At 34.9% G+C, this 22,517-nt stretch overlaps 2 protein-coding genes across 2 annotated transcripts; one reads left to right on the top strand and one right to left on the bottom strand.

The window, feature by feature from the left end:
- The first annotated feature begins 754 nt into the window (after positions 1 to 754).
- On the top strand, positions 755 to 2,961 carry LOC139882146 (probable WRKY transcription factor 3). Its single transcript, XM_071866514.1, has 4 exons — positions 755 to 1,150; positions 1,610 to 2,223; positions 2,322 to 2,480; positions 2,712 to 2,961. Exons 1-4 carry the CDS (start codon positions 755 to 757, stop codon positions 2,959 to 2,961), a joined length of 1,419 nt encoding a protein of 472 aa, XP_071722615.1.
- A 696-nt stretch (positions 2,962 to 3,657) lies between these two features.
- Positions 3,658 to 6,116, bottom strand: LOC139882148 (uncharacterized). Its single transcript, XM_071866515.1, is given in 9 exon segments — positions 3,658 to 3,771; positions 3,852 to 3,992; positions 4,056 to 4,250; positions 4,325 to 4,453; positions 4,535 to 4,697; positions 4,791 to 4,926; positions 5,092 to 5,373; positions 5,465 to 5,539; positions 5,837 to 6,116. Coding segments are annotated over 9 exon segments (1,515 nt in total).
- Between the last annotated feature and the right edge of the window lie 16,401 nt (positions 6,117 to 22,517).

Below are 22,517 nucleotides of genomic sequence, written 5' to 3'. Positions count from 1 at the left end.
AGCCACGCTTCACTTGCAATTTTATTTGACGCATTCAATATTAAAATAATTAATCCTATTAAGAATAGACAATTAATATTAGTATAGAATCGATTGTTACTTTCAGATGCCTAACAAATACTCATATTTCCATCTAAATGAAATACTCCGTGTTCCATTAGAAGTCCGATAAGACTCCCGAAACCGAAAGTGATAAATTAGACAAAACAAACTTCTCCATCCCTTTAGTTGTATATAATCTATATCTATATATATGTCTTGTTTATTATTCGTCGGAAAAGGGAAAAGACGTTATTATCCTTTAGGCATATACAGCTGTAACTGTAGTTGGGAGAGACTTGACTTTGGAAGGAAAAACGTTGGATTTCATTTTCTAAATATCGTGCTCTCCAACCAAACAAAGAGCCTTGTTGGCAACATGTGGGTCATTTGCTCGAGTCGTCGGGGACAAAACCGTAAACTCATTATAAATGTCGCGCGCATTTGGCCCCCCATTTCGATTAAAGACAGAGAAGAAATAAAAACCCATTTATTTAATTTAAAAATGAATAAATAATTATTGATATGTGCGGCGTGGACTTTTGGTATTACTAAGTTAAGATCCACAACTGCAACATGACAAATTTTACAAAAAGTTGAAATCGACAAAAACGACAAACGAGAAGAAGAAGAAAAAACAAAGTACCAATCCAACAAGAAACAGAGTTCTTAAGTGAATGGTTTTACCTCTTCTGTCTTTAGTTACTAAAAAAAAATGGCTGAAGAGAAGGACCGGCGACGACAACCACCATCCTCGTCGGCGCTTCCACGCCCGACTATCACGCTGCCGCTGAGGACCCTTTTCGGGGATTCGCTTTTTAATGGGCCTGGGGATTTTAGTCCCGGGCCCATGACGTTGGTCTCCAGCTTCTTCAACGATCCCGCCACCGACGATTGCAAGTCCTTTTCCCAGCTCCTCGCCGGAGCCATGACCTCTCCGGCGCCAGAGCAGGACCAGAGTGGTGAAGGATTCCGGTTCAATCAGGATAGACCGGCCGGTTTGATGGTTTCGGCTCCGTCGCCGGCGGGGATGTTCACGGTGCCGCTCGGGTTGAGTCCGACCAATTTGCTGCCGGATTCTCCAGGTTGGGGTTTGTTGTCACCTGGTCAGGTGAGTATTTTTTTCAGTAAATAAAATTACTCTTCTTTTTAAAGAGTTGGACACGAACCTGTTATTTTTTGTTTTATTTTAGAATCAAAACAAAACCGTTAGATTAGATAGAAAAGGTTTTAGAATTCTTTACCAAAACTGAACAATATACAATGAAGTTTAACTCTGTTTAAGCTCATTTTAAGTGGAATGAATATTATACTTCAACCTATGAACAATTTTTTTATCAAGTATAGTCCAATTTCATACAAGAATCATTACTCTACAACTTATTTACATTGTTCATAAGCATAACTCTATCTACAGATAATTCTGTTTAAGCTTAATGAACCATGTTCAGGGCGACTGAAATGATATATGCTGTTTCATTTTTCGTTTTCTGTTTCCTTTTATCGACTATAATTCAAATGTATTACCTGAGTTCTTTACTTATTTCGGTAATTAATTTGTAAAATGTAGGGTCCATTTGGAATTAGCCCTCAACAAGCCCTGGCACAAGTCAGTGCCCAGGGCACACAATCGCATTCCCAAACGCAGCCTTCTGACTTCTCATCTTATTTATCATCAACATCCACCTTTACTCAGCAGCCTCTATTCTTAACTTCCAACACAAGCAACCACCAAAAAATGCCACTGCAAAAGGAGCCATCGTTGGAGTTTCCTCATTCCGGCCAGAAGTCCCAATCGTCTACTTATGTCGTGGATAAACCGGCTGAGGACGGTTACAATTGGCGGAAGTACGGACAGAAGCAAGTAAAAGGAAGTGAATATCCTAGAAGTTATTACAAATGCACACATCCCAAATGCCCTGTCAAGAAGAAAGTGGAACGGTCACTTGACGGCCAAGTAACGGAAATCATATACAAGGGCCAGCACAACCATGAACCTCCTCAGCCGAATAAGCGCTTGAAAGAAAATCATACCGAAACTTCTAGTTCAATGAATAGTAGGAAGGATCGGGAATCTAGCCACGCCACCCCTGAAAATACGAGTGACAGCGAAGAAGTTGGGGATGCTGAGACTGGTTTGGATGGAAATGATGAAGATGATGATGAGCCTGATCCTAAAAGACGGTATTTTTTTTAGTGGAAACATGAATTTACTCTTTTCCTGGGTTTATTAGTTTGTTTTATGATGAAATAATGGAATCTTCTTTCCCACGCATGTGCAGAAGTACCGAGGTTAGGGTAACGGAACCGGTTTCCTCGCACAGGACTGTTTCAGAGCCCAGAATTATTGTGCAGACGACCAGTGAAGTTGATCTTTTGGATGATGGTTATAGGTGGCGTAAATACGGCCAGAAAGTTGTCAAAGGAAATCCTTATCCAAGGTGATGATGTCACTTTTCTTCAAATTTTATAAATCAATCAATTGAAAAGGAATGGCCTTATTGATTATTTGTAGTCTTAAGCCTTAATGAGCTCATATCCTTGCTACGGATAGAACTTTCATTATGATTTACAGAGGTTAAGGGGATATAATACATATTTAGTCCCTGTTGGTCCTTCAATTTTCCAAAGTCTGAAATTTGTCCTAATTAGAATTTTTTACAATTTTGCAGGAGCTACTATAAATGCACAGCCCCAGGATGCAATGTTCGTAAGCATGTCGAGCGAGCTGCTAGTGACCCAAAAGCTGTCATAACGACATACGAGGGAAAGCATAATCACGACGTACCTGTTCCGAAAACAAGCAGCCACAATCTAGCTGGAAGTAATACTAGTAGGACCCACACAATGCCACAAAATACTTCCAACTACTCTCATCAGCCTGTCGCACGTTTGAGGTTCAAGGAAGAGCAGATTACGTAGCTTTGCTTGTTAACGGAGCCGGAGAATGAATACGTTAAATCTTAAAGTTTGCTTAAAATCTGTTCTTTTTTTGCTGATACAGGAGAAGAGTATAAAATTGGAAGTCAGATTTAGAACATATTCACATAGATTTTACAAACACGGTATGTAAAACTATGTATACTAGCTTTGTGGGATACTGTATTGAAAATGCTGTTCTTTTGTGTAATTCTTTTGTACATGGAAATTCCAAAGTATTATTGTTTGTTATCATTTTTCAAGCTTTGCCTTGTTTTTTTTTTTTTGGGATGCACCAGAGAGTACTTGTAGTTGTACATTGTAATCTGTTTTCTAGAGTCCAGACTGTATGCTGCATTACAAGAGACGATGAACCTAAAAAACCAATATTAAATGATATTAACAGTATCCATTAGTATATCAGAAAGAATCATTTAACTTCAGAAATCCAATAGGATAGGTACTGTGAAGATCTGCACAATTTAAGAAGAGATGGGAAAAAATACAGCTTTTCGACGGAAAAAAGTATTTTCCTCTTTTTGTATTTTAAATTCATTTTGTACAGTCATGAATGAAGATCCACTTTGTTAATAAAATCAAATGTATGTGATGTGCGCCTCTCCGGTTAATATTTCATCAGCTAGACTCGATTACTTGATTCGCAAGCAGTTGATCTTCTCGTGTTGCTTGTGTCCCAATTCAATCGTCTTTGGTTGTTACAATGGTAGGTATTTGGCCATAATTTACGAGATCGATCTTGTTCAGCCTCATACAGCATAATACTCGTTCCGGCAGTTCCTCTGGTTTTTGTGCCTGCCAATTAGAAACAACATCCTCACGTCAGTGAAGGAGGGGCCACAATTTGTATCTTGAACAGCAAGATATCTATTTACCTGAATAGTTAAACCCAGATCGAGAATTCCATTCTGAAGACTATCCCGGAATGATTCAAGACCTTTCCTAGCTAAATAGCCAAATCGATGAATATCCAGGTCGATCTCAAAGTAATTCAGCCCTGAAAATTCGAAATAGCTCTGATGAGAATGTAACTACATGGTAGAAAGCTAGAAGAGGTAATTTCGTGCTTTTATTGTTACCTTGAAGAAAGTGTGTTGAGGTCTAGAAAGGACAGGTTTGTCATTATAGGATTTTACAAGCTTGTTTTCTGTAGAACTCAGCTGCATTTCACTTGGATTGACCAAGCTGGCTAAAATCTTTAGCCTTTCGCTGTAAGCAACCTTAGATTCTTTAGCAAACCCTTTAATGATTTCCGTCTCATCCTCTACAAATCTCTGCCAACCAAAGCCATTAAATTAAAACCTAAGGAATAGAATTGGTATTGTAAACAGGTAGGTAATTTAAGCACCTTGATCGTCTCCTGAAAATGAGGAGAAATTTCCGTCTCAAAATTCTCCGATAATTTGAAATATAATACTAGACTCAAGCCTTCACCATCGTATTCACCGACGAACATAGTGGCTCGATAAGTTGGCATCTGTTTGTTCAGATGTCTTCATCAGCAAACCAGCATTTCAAGATAACTTGCACTTCAAGCTACTTAGCTGTATAAACTTACCTGAATATTAACAATGAGTAAAGAAGGAGCATTCCCATTTTCTGTGGCGGAAGGAAGTTCAAGATGCGGAGCAATGTGATTTATTTTTCTCGGGCAGGCAAATAAATTGACACCAATCGGTTTGTAAGGGCTGATTTCTGAAGCAGGTTGCTTTTGCTTATCTCTACATTATTATAAGTATAAATTTCATGTTTAGACAGACAATGTTACAATTAGAGAAGAATCACATTAATATTTGTAGAAGCAGAGGACAAACTTGAAATAGTTGTCTCCACGAAGCTAAAATACAGAAGGTGAAACTTCAGACCAGCTTCCTGAACTAGGCTTATCTCCTGTTGAACAAGGAATCAAATTTCCTGCTCGTGGACGGTATAAGAATTTCTCAACTGGACCTGCAATTAATCCAATATTAAAATCTCATATTCATATATATACTCAACCTCAAAAGGTGTTTTTTGTTTTGCCATTTTTGGTAAAAAAAACGGCTTTAAAAATGTATGGATCAAGACGGAGACACACAACGAACGCACCCTTAAAGTGATATAATTAATACTTACAAAATCCTGACTTTCGTTCAATGGATTTTCTCTTCATGGAAACCATGATAACTTTGGATTTGTTTCTATTTTCTGGAATTTTATCCCCAGAATCATCTTTTAGACCTTTATTAAAGCTTCCGAATGGATCATTAAGTACTTTCTTGTACTCATCTTTGCTCATGTATTTCTCAGTTTTACCTCCTCCATCGATTCTCGAGTAACTTTCGTAAAACTCCTCGTACTGGAGAACTTGACCATTTGAAATATGTCCCATTGCATCATTTACTGTAGGAAATCCATCTGGCAAGAAACCAAATATTATCTCGTACATTCGACCAATTTTTAAACTCCAAGAACAACAAGAGGTTAATTAATTTACCTCCATGCACACTGATAAATTCATCATCAGATTGATCAGATTCGATAATACTAACCGAGTCAAACCATGCTTCCTCTTGGCACATACCTGCAAAGAATCTCGTTTTCTGAATGTTTAGTTTTCATAGAAAATCTTCCAGAAAATTGAAAATGACTTAGAATTATTCAACCGAACAGGATTCTAATTCCAAATTGAAGCTTAAAAGCAATTCAACATCAATTCCATGTTTCAGTTTCTCAGCCAGCCACAAGTTAATATTGCTGCCTAAAAGTTAGGTATAAATAAATGTGTATGCTATTTTATATATGTAGCTGTGTTTTAAATAAAACAGTTTGTTAAGATTGAAGCTAGCAATTGGAAAAAAAAAAAGTCAAAATCTTGTACCGTTGGCATCAATTTGACTGTGATTCCAATATTGCATCTGAGTTCGATGAAATGATTTGTTAGTCATCTCAGATCTCTTGAAGGTGGTTGTTGCTCCCTTCTCAAAATCAAAATGAACAAATTCACTAACCGTAATATCTCTTACACGGTTTCCATTAGCGTCACCTAGCCTTTTCATTGTCTCAGCCCTCTTCCCATGGCGTTTGCCACGTCTTCTCATTCGCATCCGTTTCGCTTGAGAGATAACTCTCTGGTTCTCCGTTGACACGCAGCCACCCATTTCCAGACAGTTTAGCTCTGCACAAATCGGTTTTGTGTTTTTTCAGTTCATGCAAGATGCCTGCATTAAGAAGCAAAGCTTTCATTTAAATTTCTAGCGGAATAGGATTAGGAAATAGGAATTATAGGAGGCCTTGGCCTAGGACTAATATCAAGAAGCTAAAAACCTAAGTAATGTATGGACAGACAAATTTTAGGTATGCTAAAAACTTCAAAGTGGCTAGGAAATTAGTTATGAGATAAATTAATTTACCTTTTTTTTTTTCTCAATTTAGGACAAAATTATGAGATAAATTAATGTACCTTTTTCAAATTTGATTCTGGGAGGATAAATCACATTCCTAGTCCCACTCCGGCTAGGATGAAATTTACCTGAGGACACACATAAAGAAACATACAAGATTAATGAGTAAAAAATGGAAACAAACATTTGATTACATTACCTGAATAACTTTATGAACTAAAAACATTTTCCTCGGGAAAGAAGATTCCGACAGAGAATTTTAGAAAAACACAAAAACCCGAGGCTTGTGTTATACAATTAAAGATAAAGATTTATCTTCAAATAAAATACGATTACGCAGAAAGTATGAATACCTGAGGAAAGGGGAAGAACCCGGCATCGATGTGAGGATCAGGAACCGAGTTGGAGTGAGAAACTCGGATTTCCTTTCCTTTCCTTCCCTCCTACCTAAGTTAGCTATTTCAACAACGACAGACAGGGCAGAGAAGGAGGGTGCAAATGTTTTTTTTCCCTGTCTGAGATATTTAGAAGACAGAGACAGACAGATAGACAGACAGATAGGTTTCTTCTTCAAACAGAACACAACTCTGTCTCTCTCTCTCTCTCTCTCTCTCTCTCTCTTCCCCCGTTTTCTTCGGATCCTTAATTCCCCTTTCAAGCTTCCTTGATTTTAAATCCTTGTGTTCGTTATTATCATCATTATTACATCATTATGACAGCAGTCTTATACTTTTATTTAGAAAATTTATATTTCTCTCATAAAATAAAATGGAAATTGTACTTTATGTCCGTTCGATAAGAAAAATATTTCGTTTGTTTTGAATCGAAGAAAAATATTCATCTTAGATGATTACATTGAACAAAAATATTTTTATTGTTAAGAATTGTCAGGTGGCACAACTTTCGTTAAATTATTTTAGGTAACATATTGGACCAATCTAAACATGACACGTATCATATGATGTGTAAAAAAGTGTCACGTGTCACTAACAATGCCACCTAATTTGACATGAAAAAGACCGGTTCGATTCAAATTCGAACCAAACCAGTTCAAACCGGTTCAAGGTCGAACCAAACCGGTTTGGTCTGGTTCAAAATATTATTATTTTAAATTATCTCTTTTTATTAATATATATAAATAAAATTTAAAAGTTAAATTTAATAAACAAATTTAATTTATAAATATGAATTTATTAAAAAATTAAATTAATTAAATAAAATATACAAAATAATAATAATTTTGAAAATAAAAAAGATAAATTTAATAATGAAAATTAAATTAATTAGTGAAAATTAATTTAAAAAGTTTAAATTTAATAATTAAAAAAAAAATTAAAAATTAAAGTAATTAAATAAAATATAAAAAATAATGATAATTTGAAAATTAAGAAAAACTTAAAAAAAATATAATTTGAAAAATTAAAAAAATAATTAATTAAAAATATATTCTGAACCGAACCGAATCTGGCCGAACCGGTTTTTCTCATGTCAAATGAGGTGACATTCTTAGTGACACGTGGCAATTTGTTTGCATCTCATATGTCTAGTGTCATGTTTATATTGATCCAATATGCCACCTAAAATGACTTAACAGAAAGTTAAGCCATTTTCCAATTTTTAACGACAAAGAGGTATTTTTGTTTAACGAAATCATCTAAGAGGGATATTTTCCTTTAATTCAAAACATGAGGGATATTTTCCTTATCATTTTCAAAGAAGAGGATATAAAGTACAGTTTTCCCTCATAAAATCTTCGATAATACCATTCTGAATATGTGTGGTTTTGACTTTTTAATTTATTGTAAAGATTAATCTTTGTTCGAGCGATTAACTTGTTTCATTTAACAATATTTCGCTTACTTCATAGTAATTTATTGACATTGTTTTCTATTGATAAGCTCCGAAAACGTTTATGTTGATTATGTTTGTCGTAATTTTTTTGGATGGCATGGAAAAATAGATTTTGATCATTTTTTAATGAGTTACCTTTTATGGATTGATTTATTAATATAAAATAAAACATCTTTTATTTATCTTGAGATTGACCTCATAATCATCGATAGGAATTCAACTTTGGCTGAACATAAAAAGAAAAAATAGTTATTGAGAATTGCTATATATATAGTTACATATTATTCTATTATAGATAAAATTTGCCTACTGCCGTATGAGGAAATCGGCCAATAAATAAAAGTAAAATAATTAATTCTACATCTTTACTTTAACACTTATAACAAATTTAAGAATATTTTTTACAAACATAAAGATTCTATATTTGACACCTAAAAAGTATCACTATCATGGCCATGTTAAGGATTTTTTTTACACTTTAAAAAGTATCCAGTTATATATATTTATTCAATAATTTTCATTATATACATGAGGAGGGATCCACTTACACCAGATATATTTCTTTTAGACTTACACCCAATTTAAACCGTCCATTGTTTAGACAATCAAGGGTCTAAATAATTCTTTAATATCCTTAACTTTCTGTTACTTCTCCGTTATTTCTCTCTCTCTGTGTCTGTTTTTTTTTTCTTTTCATGAACGACGTGAATCATCCTAATCTAATTGAAAATCCAATCGCTCTTCATCGCCGATTAAATTTTCCGATAACTCAATCGACCTGCTCACCATCTTTTTCGACTCATCAGCAAAAATGTTTCGCCAGTTGCTGAAGAATTCTGCACCTATTATTTTCAAACTTCAACTAAACCCACGCTGCTATTTATACAATTGAATCAGAAGGTATCAACCGATTTCTAAATTAAATCCTCCTTTCAATTTCTAAATTTTAGTATTGGGTTTAACTGTTGCAAATACTGGAGTGCTTTGAAGGAAGTTGACAGAGTCATAAATTTCTGCAGGTAAATGATAAACTTCTCATCCCTCTCCTCAGGTCATTCATTCTTATACCAATCTCGAATGTCATATAAACCACGAAGCCAATCATTCTCTTCTAAATTATAGGTAGCCATTATTTCATGTCAATTCTTCTCAAAATCTCCAATATTCGGTGACTCTCGAATGCACCTCTTTAAGTCTGCTTACAGGTTGAGTTTTTGTGGTAAACATGTGAAAGTTTTTTGGGAAACGTTTTTTAATATGCCACAAACATAGACGATATCTCGTTTTAGGAAATATCTTGTTTTATAGTGGGACGGAAAAATCGATTTTATTGATAAATTACCACTTTACCCTTTATAATTTTAATTATTTACGAGACAGTAAACGCGTCAATATTGGGTCAATAAAAGTCAAAGGTTAAAATTGTCTTTTCACAGAATTAAAATCGGTTCTTTCGGTTTAGTTCGGTTCAATTCGGTTTGGTTTATTCTGATTGAAACGGTTTGATTTTAAAATCACCGAACCTGTGATAATATACATATATACCCTTCACTGTTTTACAAATGTACAAGTTTACCACCGCGTCTTAATAAAGTCAAAGGCCATTCTGGTCATTTTACTAATCCAAACCTAATTTTATATATTAAAGCAATATATGTATTTTTCGAACCTAGTATAACCTAAAATATATGTTCCGAACCTATGAAATTCTCACAGTAAGTTGAAAATATTATTTTTGACATAATATCAAAGATTCAGAAGTTTTAGAGAACAAATTTATTTTATTTGGATTTCTGAGCTAATTAAAGTTATAAGAATAATTCAAATGTAATTAAGTGTTTTCAAAATTATTTAAAATAATATCTCAGTTTAAAAAAATTCTGTAAAAATGACGGAATATTATTTTAACCATTTGGAGTATTATGTGAATTTTTAAATATTTTTCTATTATATAAGTATTTGATTAAATTAAAGAAATGATTTTGAAATAAATATTAATGAGTAAAATAAATATTTCCGTTAGTAATTAACTAACTAATCGATCGTGTAGAATCTAACAAGTAAGACGTACGAATTCCACGTATCAATTTTATTTCGATATCATTAATTGAGAATCTCGAATTAGTAAATTATCGATGTCATTAAACCAGTAATTCACGCAGATCGAGGCAAGATGTAATATCTAACAGCGAATTAACATCGAACTTTTCAAATATTCGGAATTTCTTTATCATGTAGAATTCGATAGTTATTAACGTTAGTATCGATTTCAGACAGAATCGGGCAAGCTACCTACGAGGGACGTACACGAAAACACAACTTCAACGACTGTGAGTGTTACTTTCATTTTTATTACGAAGAATATTTTGATGCTTTATGGGATATATATATGACTATGCCATAGTGTTCGATTATCTTGCTGTTTAAGTTTTATTTAAATATATGGCATAGATAAGTATTATATTTTTGAAATCTAGAGAAAAACTTTCAAATACCCTTTAAGCGAAGTTCTATTTGCTTCTTAATGACGAATTTAAAAGCAAGTTTGTTCTATTATACTTAACGCATATAAAGTAATGTTTAGACGTTTTAATAACGACGAGGTTTAAAAGAAAGTTTTGCTTTATTATACATAATGTATATAAATACGAACCCAATATAAATGTTTTATTTGAGGGGATTCGGTCGACTTTGTGGCGACCAATCCAAAGAGAGTACTTGGTCCTTATGTGGCCCCAAATTTATGGTCTGATCAGAGGGTATGGCTTCCCTAGTTCATGTAGCGGAAGTTTTAATTGCGCCCATGTTTACGGGTGCCGAGTTTAAGGATACTACGGTGGGTCTCCCATAGTAGTTTTCCTAAGTTTTTTTTCACTGAAAGGGGTTCGATAAGTTCATTTATTATCGAGGAATATTAAGTAAAGTATGAATTCACGTTTTACGAGAAAAATGTTTACGAGAAATTTTCCTTTGTAAGTGTTATGAAAAATAAAGATATATTACGACGAGTTCTAAAGACAAAATATTTTATAATGTTTGAGAATACAAATGTTTATTATTAAATGTTTCATTAAGTGTTTTCAATATAAAACCTCACTAAGCATTATAGCTTACAGTTTTCTACAAATAAAATGTTTTCTCCAGGTTAAGCAGGTTCAGGTTACGAGGCATGGTTGGGGCCCAGTTTCCGCAGACGATAGAAGGTACCAACGGGCCCCGCAGTAGGCCCACATGAGGGATCGGAGGGCGGGTGTCTCAAGTTGGTATCAGAGCTTATGTTATGTATCTTATAGGGTAGTCAACTACCTTAGGGATTATAGGAAAAACGATAGTACGTTGTAGTTATGCCTCAAAAAGTAACCTGATAACCTTGATTGAGTAAAAGTGATAAAATTTTCGATTTTAAAAGTCTGACGATTTGAAAACAATAGCATTTTATATTCGATAAACGTGACAATCTCGAAGTGAAAGTTCAAGAAATACGAACGACGAAGAAGGAAGAGAAAGATAAAAGAAGAATCAATAAATCATGTTCTGACAAGATGACGGACTATGGATTAGTTAAAATTTTAAGAGTCGTGATCACGCAAAATTTTTCTTTTTCAGTAATCAACTCGTGAGTCGGTTTAAATGAAAATATTTTTATGAATTAATTCTTTAAAGGAAGAACTTTCGTGTTAAATCTTGAAAAGGCGAGTTGAAAAATAACGATCCATAGGAAGTTAATCAAGTCAAATCATGATCGAACGAGCTATACTCACGAGGAATGAAGAATTCCGCTTGTTGAAGTGGACAGCTAGGATATTCTCCTACGTATAGATATGTCGCCAATAATTGCTCGACGTTCTAGAAATGTCCGCCAGATTTAGGACATCAACTCATAACAGTCAAGCCGAGATTCCACTAGTCGTGTTAATGAGGCCTCGCCGCCTAATCCAAAAGTTCGAGGAGCCACAATGGATGGAAACGTGAATGATCGATGAAGTTTAAAGATGAATGAGAAAATGCTAAAGGATGAAAGATACGAAGAGATATGGAGATGTCTCGAGAGAGATGGAAGCTTTCGCTTCAACTAGACGAAAAACGACATCATTTTGAACTAAGAGATTAACGACATTGAAGGGAAAGAAGACGATCGATAAAGATGAAGCTTCAGGATGCCAGAGTAACCAACGAGTTATGGTACGACGAGATAACCGACCATGGATCAAATGAAATTTTTTAAAAGTCATGGCCATGCAATATGTTTTTCATAGTCAAACAACTCAAGTTATTTAAAAATAAAAATTTAACTTGCAAAAAAAAAAAATGCTTCTCAAAGAAGAAAATCAATTTTAAGTTTTGAAAATCAATTTGATAAAAGATCCATGGGAAGGTATCAAGTCAAGCCATATTAATGAAGATTCTCAAATGAGCGTGAAGAATGTCGTGTATTGACGAGATCGAAAATTTAAGAAGAATTGCTACGAAGTACCGATCGACGAGATTAGGACCGAAGAATAATTAACGACGCAAGAGATAAAAGATTTTTATAAGGAACGTCAATCTAAGATCCAGGCTTTGAATGATGAAGACAAAGATCATGTTCGAGATGAGAAGAAAAAAATGGAGAGAACGATGAATTCAAAGTTTAAACGATTCAAAAATACCCCGACGACTTATACTAGATAACCGAAGTACGTGTTCGACTCAAGCATCAATTGATAGAAATCAGAGAAGATTTGTTCTACAAAGGAATTTCACGTGTTTGTTTTAAGTATTATGTATATAATCCTAGTCGCGCTAACGAACGACGAAGTTCCGGTCGCTATCATCGACAGGACCGAGAAGAGGATGTGCAACAAGACCATACCCCTAGTCCGAGTTTTATGGAGGAGCGATAAAATAGAAGAAGAGACTTGGGAATCGGAACGAGACATGAGAGAGCAATATCCTCATTTTTTTTTTCCAACTCTAGTTAGTTCTTTCGAGGACGAAAGTTCTTAAGGTGGGGAGGAATTGTAACGACTCGATAAATCGAGCTTAGATGAGCGTGTAATCGTGTCGACGTGTCGATAATTTTTAATAAATAATAATTTCGACGCACGTGTTTTACTTCGAGGTTTACGCTAAATCAAAATTCGACTTCGACGCACGTGATTATCTTTTCGATAATTACGTCAATTGGAAGATTCGATTTTCCACGCATCTATTGCTTAAGAGTCAAGTTAGCTTTCTTTTAGCGAGAAATTGGATTTCGAGAGTACGTTAGATGTGAGTTATTCTCACGACGAGTATTGACGCTAGATCGACGAATAGATTCGATTAAATTATGCTTAAATAAATAATTCAACAAAGAGATTGTACAAACAATTCTAATTTATACATACAAGTATATTTGCAAGTATTTTTGCAACATTATACAAAGGATACAAATAAGAAAATATTTGAATCCTATATGCAATAGCCTAAATGTTACATGTTAGGAATATTTCCAATAGACAAAATGAAATACAAGCCTATACTATCACATAACCCAGCCGGCCAGCCAATAAGTCAAGTCCAGGCAGCCTTGAAGTTGCCAATCCCAGCCACTACACTGTCCAATTCAGCTGCCAAACACCTGGAGAAATGTAGCCTTTTGACCAAAACACTTACACAAAACACAACAACAACAGCAAGCACTATCAAAGACAGCTGTAAAGCAGCAAACATTGCCTCAATTCATGACTCAACACAGCTGCTGTAGCTAGACAGGTGTGGTGATATTGGCAGCCCACCAAATCATGCATACATGCAGCTTTCTACTACAATTCATGGCTGCCAGACTTAAGACACTTCCAGAATTTAAAAAAAAAAACTGAGCTAAACACTCTCTGACCACAACAAGCAGCATTGAACTCAGATAAACAGTGTAGGCAGTCAGCCAAACAACTTAACCAGATATAGCTTTAAACCTATTTCCAGCCGGCAGCCATCAAAACCAAACTGTTTATGATTTTACAACTCACAGAAAAATAACATGCAAACTTCCAGAGATGCTTAAACACTGAATTCACAGTTTCACAGCCAAGCAAGCAACAACACACTGCCAATATACAAAATTTCCAGAATAATCTCAAATTCAACTATGCTATACTAGAGACGGCGAGGAACATTTTTGGTCAAAGAGGCTTACCGATCGGAGACCATTTACCAACTGAGTCAAGACCGAGTCACGGTCGGGTCTTAACTGAGTCAGTCGAGTTTAACCCGAGTTGATGGTCCAGAAAACACCTGAAGCTCCGGCGACTCCATCTATGTTGAGAAACATCATCAATTCCACCATGGACCGCCGTTGACCAGCCGAGAGAAGCCTTTGACCGTCGTTGACCGGACGTGTCTGCTCCACTTCTGACCGAGCTGACCACCCAGCAGCAAGCCGAGATCACCACGACCGCGGAATCACCGGGAAATGTCATCAATTTCGTCGTTGACCTTGATTGACCGGGATTTTGAGGTGATATTTCGTCTCCTTTTTCTCGTCAATTTAACATGAAAATCATATCAAAACACTCCTAGGACACTCACGAACAACATATATAAGAATCAAGTAAAAACCCCAATTTTTGTTCATAATCAATCGAGACTTTAAATCGAAATTAAACGAAATATAAGAGGAATTGAGAGGATCTAACCGGATATTCGTGATCCTTGAGACGAGATGAGTTGATCGGTATATGGATTGGGGCTTGACGTCGCCGGAAACGGCTGGGCTGACGTCGAGCAGAGCGAAGCGGCGAGAGAAGTTCCGCTGTCGCGGAGAAGAAGAAGAAGAGAAGTGATTGGACCGATCGGTTCAATCCTTGTTTTATAGTGGGACGGAAAAATCGATTTTATTGATAAATTACCACTTTACCCTTTATAATTTTAATTATTTACGAGACAGTAAACGCGTCAATATTGGGTCAATAAAAGTCAAAGGTTAAAATTGTCTTTTCACAGAATTAAAATCGGTTCTTTCGGTTTAGTTCGGTTCAATTCGGTTTGGTTTATTCTGATTGAAACGGTTTGATTTTAAAATCACCGAACCTGTGATAATATACATATATACCCTTCACTGTTTTACAAATGTACAAGTTTACCACCGCGTCTTAATAAAGTCAAAGGCCATTCTGGTCATTTTACTAATCCAAACCTAATTTTATATATTAAAGCAATATATGTATTTTTCGAACCTAGTATAACCTAAAATATATGTTCCGAACCTATGAAATTCTCACAGTAAGTTGAAAATATTATTTTTGACATAATATCAAAGATTCAGAAGTTTTAGAGAACAAATTTATTTTATTTGGATTTCTGAGCTAATTAAAGTTATAAGAATAATTCAAATGTAATTAAGTGTTTTCAAAATTATTTAAAATAATATCTCAGTTTAAAAAATTCTGTAAAAATGACGGAATATTATTTTAACCATTTGGAGTATTATGTGAATTTTTAAATATTTTTCTATTATATAAGTATTTGATTAAATTAAAGAAATGATTTTGAAATAAATATTAATGAGTAAAATAAATATTTCCGTTAGTAATTAACTAACTAATCGATCGTGTAGAATCTAACAAGTAAGACGTACGAATTCCACGTATCAATTTTATTTCGATATCATTAATTGAGAATCTCGAATTAGTAAATTATCGATGTCATTAAACCAGTAATTCACGCAGATCGAGGCAAGATGTAATATCTAACAGCGAATTAACATCGAACTTTTCAAATATTCGGAATTTCTTTATCATGTAGAATTCGATAGTTATTAACGTTAGTATCGATTTCAGACAGAATCGGGCAAGCTACCTACGAGGGACGTACACGAAAACACAACTTCAACGACTGTGAGTGTTACTTTCATTTTTATTACGAAGAATATTTTGATGCTTTATGGGATATATATATGACTATGCCATAGTGTTCGATTATCTTGCTGTTTAAGTTTTATTTAAATATATGGCATAGATAAGTATTATATTTTTGAAATCTAGAGAAAAACTTTCAAATACCCTTTAAGCGAAGTTCTATTTGCTTCTTAATGACGAATTTAAAAGCAAGTTTGTTCTATTATACTTAACGCATATAAAGTAATGTTTAGACGTTTTAATAACGACGAGGTTTAAAAGAAAGTTTTGCTTTATTATACATAATGTATATAAATACGAACCCAATATAAATGTTTTATTTGAGGGGATTCGGTCGACTTTGTGGCGACCAATCCAAAGAGAGTACTTGGTCCTTATGTGGCCCCAAATTTATGGTCTGATCAGAGGGTAGGGCTTCCCTAGTTCATGTAGCGGAAGTTTTAATTGCGCCCATGTTTACGGGTGCCGAGTTTAAGGATACTACGGTGGGTCTCCCATAGTAGTTTTCCTAAGTTTTTTTTCACTGAAAGGGGTTCGATAAGTTCATTTATTATCGAGGAATATTAAGTAAAGTATGAATTCACGTTTTACGAGAAAAATGTTTACGAGAAATTTTCCTTTGTAAGTGTTATGAAAAATAAAGATATATTACGACGAGTTCTAAAGACAAAATATTTTATAATGTTTGAGAATACAAATGTTTATTATTAAATGTTTCATTAAGTGTTTTCAATATAAAACCTCACTAAGCATTATAGCTTACAGTTTTCTACAAATAAAATGTTTTCTCCAGGTTAAGCAGGTTCAGGTTACGAGGCATGGTTGGGGCCCAGTTTCCGCAGACGATAGAAGGTACCAACGGGCCCCGCAGTAGGCCCACATGAGGGATCGGAGGGCGGGTGTCTCATGCATAGAGATCGAGAGTACTTAGCTGGTTGTTGGCTTTGTTTGGTAGGGTCCTAGAATAGGTCGGTCCTATGTCTAGAATTTATATAGGAGACTAAGCAAATTACTATACAAAGTCTTAACGTGTGGCTTATACACGCATCTAAATAGTTTGAAAATTACTCTCCCTATTGTAAGAAACTTCTACGCGGCCCTTTGGTCTACGGACGTAGGTGTTGGCTATTTAACGCCGAACCGTAATATATCTTTAATATAATAAATTTTAAACAAAGTTGTTATTTGTTTCGTACTGAATCTCTCACGTTCAATCTCTACTATTCTTGTTTTTGTTTAATCTATATTGTGCCAAAATCCAACAACATTTATATGCTCCTACAGCTCGATCTAATGTAAGTGAGAACTGTTCTTTCCATCTTATCATGTTTTTCAAGTCTGTGTAAAAACCTATTTGTTTGAGGATTGTTTAACGCATCCTCCAAGTTGTAACAACTGGTCGAGTTCCTACTCGTGGAGGTGTTACATTACTTATCAAACTAGCACGCTCAACTCGTTATTATTCGTTTGATTTGTTTATAAGTCTCCAAACCTCGACACCAATCTTAAGAGACTTATCTTTTATACGTCAGCCAATATAATCAATTTAACTCCAATATTTAAGATTGATTTATTCACTCAAAGTCTCTTAAGCACAAACACATTTATTTAGTGAGACTTTCAGTCCAGACAATTCATAGCACAAACAGCCCATAAGATCTCTAGACCACCAGATCTATAGATTCACTCATAGACAACTATTGTTGACGTGTCTGATTCGGTATTCATTTAACTAAGTCAGATCTGAAGGTTCTGGTTCACTAGCAACTCAACTGAATCAAATCAGATAGGCACTAACTCAGTATTCCATAGACTGAGTTGGTTTGATTTGAAAGGCACTAACTTAGGATCTGTTCGATCAAGTTATTTCGACACTTGGAGCGGTAAGTCACGATCATCATCGTCATCCGGAGGAAGGACTTAGGCATCATTAGCTTACTCGACTAAGGTGCATCAGTAGGAGCTTAGAGTCCATTGTAAGTCTAGTTCAGTTTTTACTAAATTACCACTCGTTCTATACAGCTTTTAGTTTGTTCGTAGGCTGTAGTAGATTAGTAAGTACTGGTCTAGTTGCTACTGACCAAGTACTAGTTCATCTTACACAGTTTATTATACTCTGAATAGTTAATTGATTGTTTGGTATCAGCTACCGTTTAGTATCTAGCTTAAGAATATAATTTTATATTTGTGTTAAAGTTTATTCTTAAGTAGATCATTTGTACATCTCATTGAATCACTTTGATAAAACTGAGATATATACAAGTGATTGTCAGATTAGGTTTGAGTTGTAATTGATTAAGTTGCCTCTTAGGTGACTTAGTCGAAAAATGTTAGGGCTATCAAATTTCAAAATCAATCGAGATCGTGGAAATGGTATGCTTGGATTATCACAGAGGGCCTATATTGATAAAATTCTCCGCCGTTATGATATGGAGAATTGTGCATCAGGTGAAACGCTTATGTCAAAGGGTGATAAATTTAGCTTGAAACAATGTCCTGAATTTGACATAAAGATAAAGGAGATGGAGAAATCCCTTATGCTTCTGCAATAAGGAGTCTCATGTATGCACAAGTATGTACGCGTCCTGATATAGCGTTCATAGTGGGGATGTTGAGCAAATATGTAGAGAACCCAGATATGGATCATTGGAAAGCGGTCAAATGGGTTTTAAGATATTCACAGAGAACAAAAGACTATATGCTCACTTACAGAAAATCCAATCAATTGGAAATCGTTGGATACAGTGATTCCGATAATTAGCAAGAGATCCACCTCAGGTTATGTCTTTATGATGGCTGGAGGAGCTATTTCTTGAAGCCTATCACATTATGATTTTTTTTTTGATAATTTCACATTATGATTTAATTACGACTCTGTATGTAAATGTATTGATATCGACTACAGGAGGTTACCAAAAGCTTCGTATATATATCTCTTGATTAGGCATTGCCATCGAATTTTGAAAATCAACATTTAAAATTAATTAATGAGTTTTCACATTGATCAGGAGAGACACGCCCTACTTGTCCGATGGTCAGAAATCTAGACTTCCAACATGATTTCAGCCTAACATTTAACTTGGCGCAGGTCGAAGGACTTGAGCCCGTGGGAAGATGTGGCTTGCGTTCTATTTTTATTCGTAAAATTATAAAATTATAATAATTACTTTGCTGACATCATGTTTTCAGATTATTCCGAAGATGTTTTTTGTTCACGCCGGAATTCATCATGCCGTCAGGGCTGTGACGATTGCAATTTATCAGTAGGACAAGTGGGTGTGGTGTAAGCTTCATCTGGCCGATGGTGATAATATGTAACGTACCAGACTCGATAGTGAAGATTTCAAAAAATTATGCAAATGTTATGGCGTGAAGGATAACGACGCTTTAAAGTTCCATCTTTACCATGCCACTCAAAATGTTGTATCCCTATTTGCAAAGAGGGTACATCCATGTTCCCAGATCACTGCCGGTGGAGAAGGTGCACTGAATGTAGAAATTGTTGAACCAAATGACATCCAGTTCGGTAATTCACGGAGGGCAAGCATGGTCGAGGATTGAAATATGCCGGTTCTTTTTTTTAATGAATAGCCACACTTTCTGGTTGTGCAAGAGGGACGTGGGAATCCATCTGACTGTAGGACCATTCTACGTAAAAAGCTGATCTATAGCTTTACGATTACTAAACGAATGAAAGCAAATCATCGCAATCTGGTATGGATAAGTACCATATTTATTTCGCTTAATGTATAATACACTATTATTTGACATTTTTAATTCCATTCATATGTATAATCCATGTATATCTGTGTTGTAGTATCTGAAGAAATGGTTTTAGATTCGTGCAAGTTTGATGAAAGACACGTAAAAAGTGGCTGACTCCTAAAGGGCTTTAAGGAGGTGTGTCATGTGAACTTCGTCCATAAGGAATCCAGTATTCACATTGGTGGAGATGGATGACATTCATTTTGGTGTGATCAAAGAGTCCCGATTGGAGAGGAGATAGAGATGTACAGGTGTGGTGCTACGGATGATTGTGTCAGCATATTCATGGTGAGGATCATTTGATAAAGCTAGCGCCAAATTTACGTAAGCCTGTGATACTTTGTAATTCAATAAATTAGTAGCACGTATTAATATCATATGTTCATAGTAATAGGAGCGTTAATCTTTTGCTCAAGCAATTGATATTTCTTTCTTCTACTTATAAGCACTGACAATACTTTATGTCTCTTTTGATTTATAGTAATATAAAGTTTAGATTATGATCTACGACTACAAACTCAAACAATGAGAAAGGGTTTTTATTCATGAGAGACGTATATAGAATTTTCAAAGTTAGGGGATTAATATGACTAATTCAAAAGTGGGGCAGTTTTATTTGGGCTATTGGAAATTCGAGGCCCAAAAATTCAACAACCTAGAATTTATAAGGTAAATATTAAAATTTAGGGTTTTTATCCATTGTCTTTACCAACAAAAATAATTTACAGTCTATTGCTCCCCTCTCTCCATCATGATCATCCATCGTCTTTGTTGATAAAAAACCATATAGTCTGTGGTAAGTTTTCGAATCAAAACTATATTGTTGGCGATATAGGACGGACTTACACTTTCTGAAAGCTTTGAATATATTATTGTTGTATTTTACTGTAATTGAATTTGGGGAACAAAAAGTAACGCTACGTTGGTAACTCATGTTCACAATTAAAACTGTGCAGTTTTTTGTAAATTTGTTCCCATTTCGAGTAACTTCAAGAGATGGTTCTGATTGGTGAGATTTTCAGTATTGGTGTATCTCATGACCATCTTGCTAGAAACTTGGATCTGGTGAGTTAAACCATAGTCACTCTATAATTCAGGCTTACTTTCCCTAAGTAAAGAGTGTTTTTAGTTCACAGTTTAAATATTCGTTGAATTATACATTTCATTATCACCACTATAATTGCAGACACTCCCTGTGGAATTCTTTCATGAGGTTGGATTAATCGGTGAGGGTGTCTGGTACATTCATGCCACAAGGTTGCATGAGGTTTGTTTCGAATGCTGCTCATTTGACAATTTCGATGGAAGGCACCTCTACATTGCTAAGGAACAACTTGAGTGGTTATTAGAAGGCCTGATGGTTATAAACGTTCCCACTACTATCTTGATGAAGGTAGTTGATGTGGATGCTAAGACCTTGTACGTCGATATTTTAACGAGATCTGACCGAGAACCATTCGATATGAAGATAACCATTGGCCACATTATGGGGCTTGAGAAACCGGTAATCCTTCATATTATCTTGTCAATTCTATCACGATTTTAATTTTTCATGAATTTATACATCCATATATTACACTAATACTCCAGTTAGACCATCATAGACCCTTCATTCTGAATTTATGTCCGTCTTATGTTTTAATTAGTTTAGTTTATGTGCAAAAAAAGATAATTTACAAATAAAAAATATTACATGCATGCATGCATGCTTGATGCTTAACATACAACACACATGCTTAAACCCTAGAGATTGATTTATTGATATATTCTTGAGGTATATATATGATCAAATAAATATATGGGGCAATTCTTAAGGTACCAAAAAAAAAGGTACCGAATGTACCTTTTCCATTTAATGTCAAAATTTTCCAAATACCTTCTCTCACTTCAACCATGGTTAGTTGTATACATACATCATACCTAACCCTTATACACTATACGTACGGGACAAATACGTATGTTAGACTAAATCAGGTCGGGTATGATTTACTATCGCCCAACTTTGTTATTCGGGTTAGCTAGTTAGGGTTCTTCAAAGTCCCAAATTCCTCTCTTCTTCATATGTTCATATCGGCTTTCATCAGCTTCATTCTGATTTCCGACCAGTCCGTCTTCTTCAATTGGGTGTGGGTGATTCGAGTTGGCTAATTAGGGTTCTTCAAACTCCCAACGAGGCAACAACCTCTCTTCTTCATATCGACTTTCACCAACTTAAGAACAAAGAAAGAATCCAGCTAAATTGAGTTGAATCTATTGAAAAATTAGGTATTTTGAGACCTTTGATCTCTATTTTTTTATTTATTTCAAATCTTTAAATTAAAGTGTTGTTTGCTTTATTTGGGTGGACTGTAAAGTTTGTAAAGTTACCTCGAATGTATAGGTATTCAATTTAAATAGCTTAACAATCTTACATCTGAATAATTAGTTAGGTTCATGGCTCCTTTCACACTGATAATTTGATGTTATTATTTAGCCACATCCAACCATAGTAAATTGTTGGCAATTTCGATTCTGATCCGGCCAGTTTTTCATATTCTCATTCATCGGTTTGAAAGCTGAAAGTGTTTCGATCACTTTGTCGTTCCTTTAATGTTCCCCTTTCATATTGGGTAATTATGTTTTAATAAATTAACAGATAGAAGATTTACCAGACGGAATCCTTGCT

The sequence above is a fragment of the Rutidosis leptorrhynchoides genome, unplaced genomic scaffold, assembly GCF_046630445.1.
Source record: "Rutidosis leptorrhynchoides isolate AG116_Rl617_1_P2 unplaced genomic scaffold, CSIRO_AGI_Rlap_v1 contig237, whole genome shotgun sequence".
NCBI classification, from domain to species: Eukaryota; Viridiplantae; Streptophyta; class Magnoliopsida; order Asterales; family Asteraceae; genus Rutidosis; species Rutidosis leptorrhynchoides.
Note: the sequence above shows the minus strand (reverse complement) of the source record. Positions and strands in the feature narration are given on the sequence as shown.

Coding starts and splice junctions, on each gene's coding strand:
- LOC139882146 (XM_071866514.1), top strand. CDS start 755: ATGGCTGAAGAGAAGGACCGGCGACGACAACCACCATCCTCGTCGGCG. Junction 1,151..1,609: donor GTTTGTTGTCACCTGGTCAG/GTGAGTATTTTT, acceptor TGTAAAATGTAG/GGTCCATTTGGAATTAGCCC. Junction 2,224..2,321: donor GAGCCTGATCCTAAAAGACG/GTATTTTTTTTA, acceptor ACGCATGTGCAG/AAGTACCGAGGTTAGGGTAA.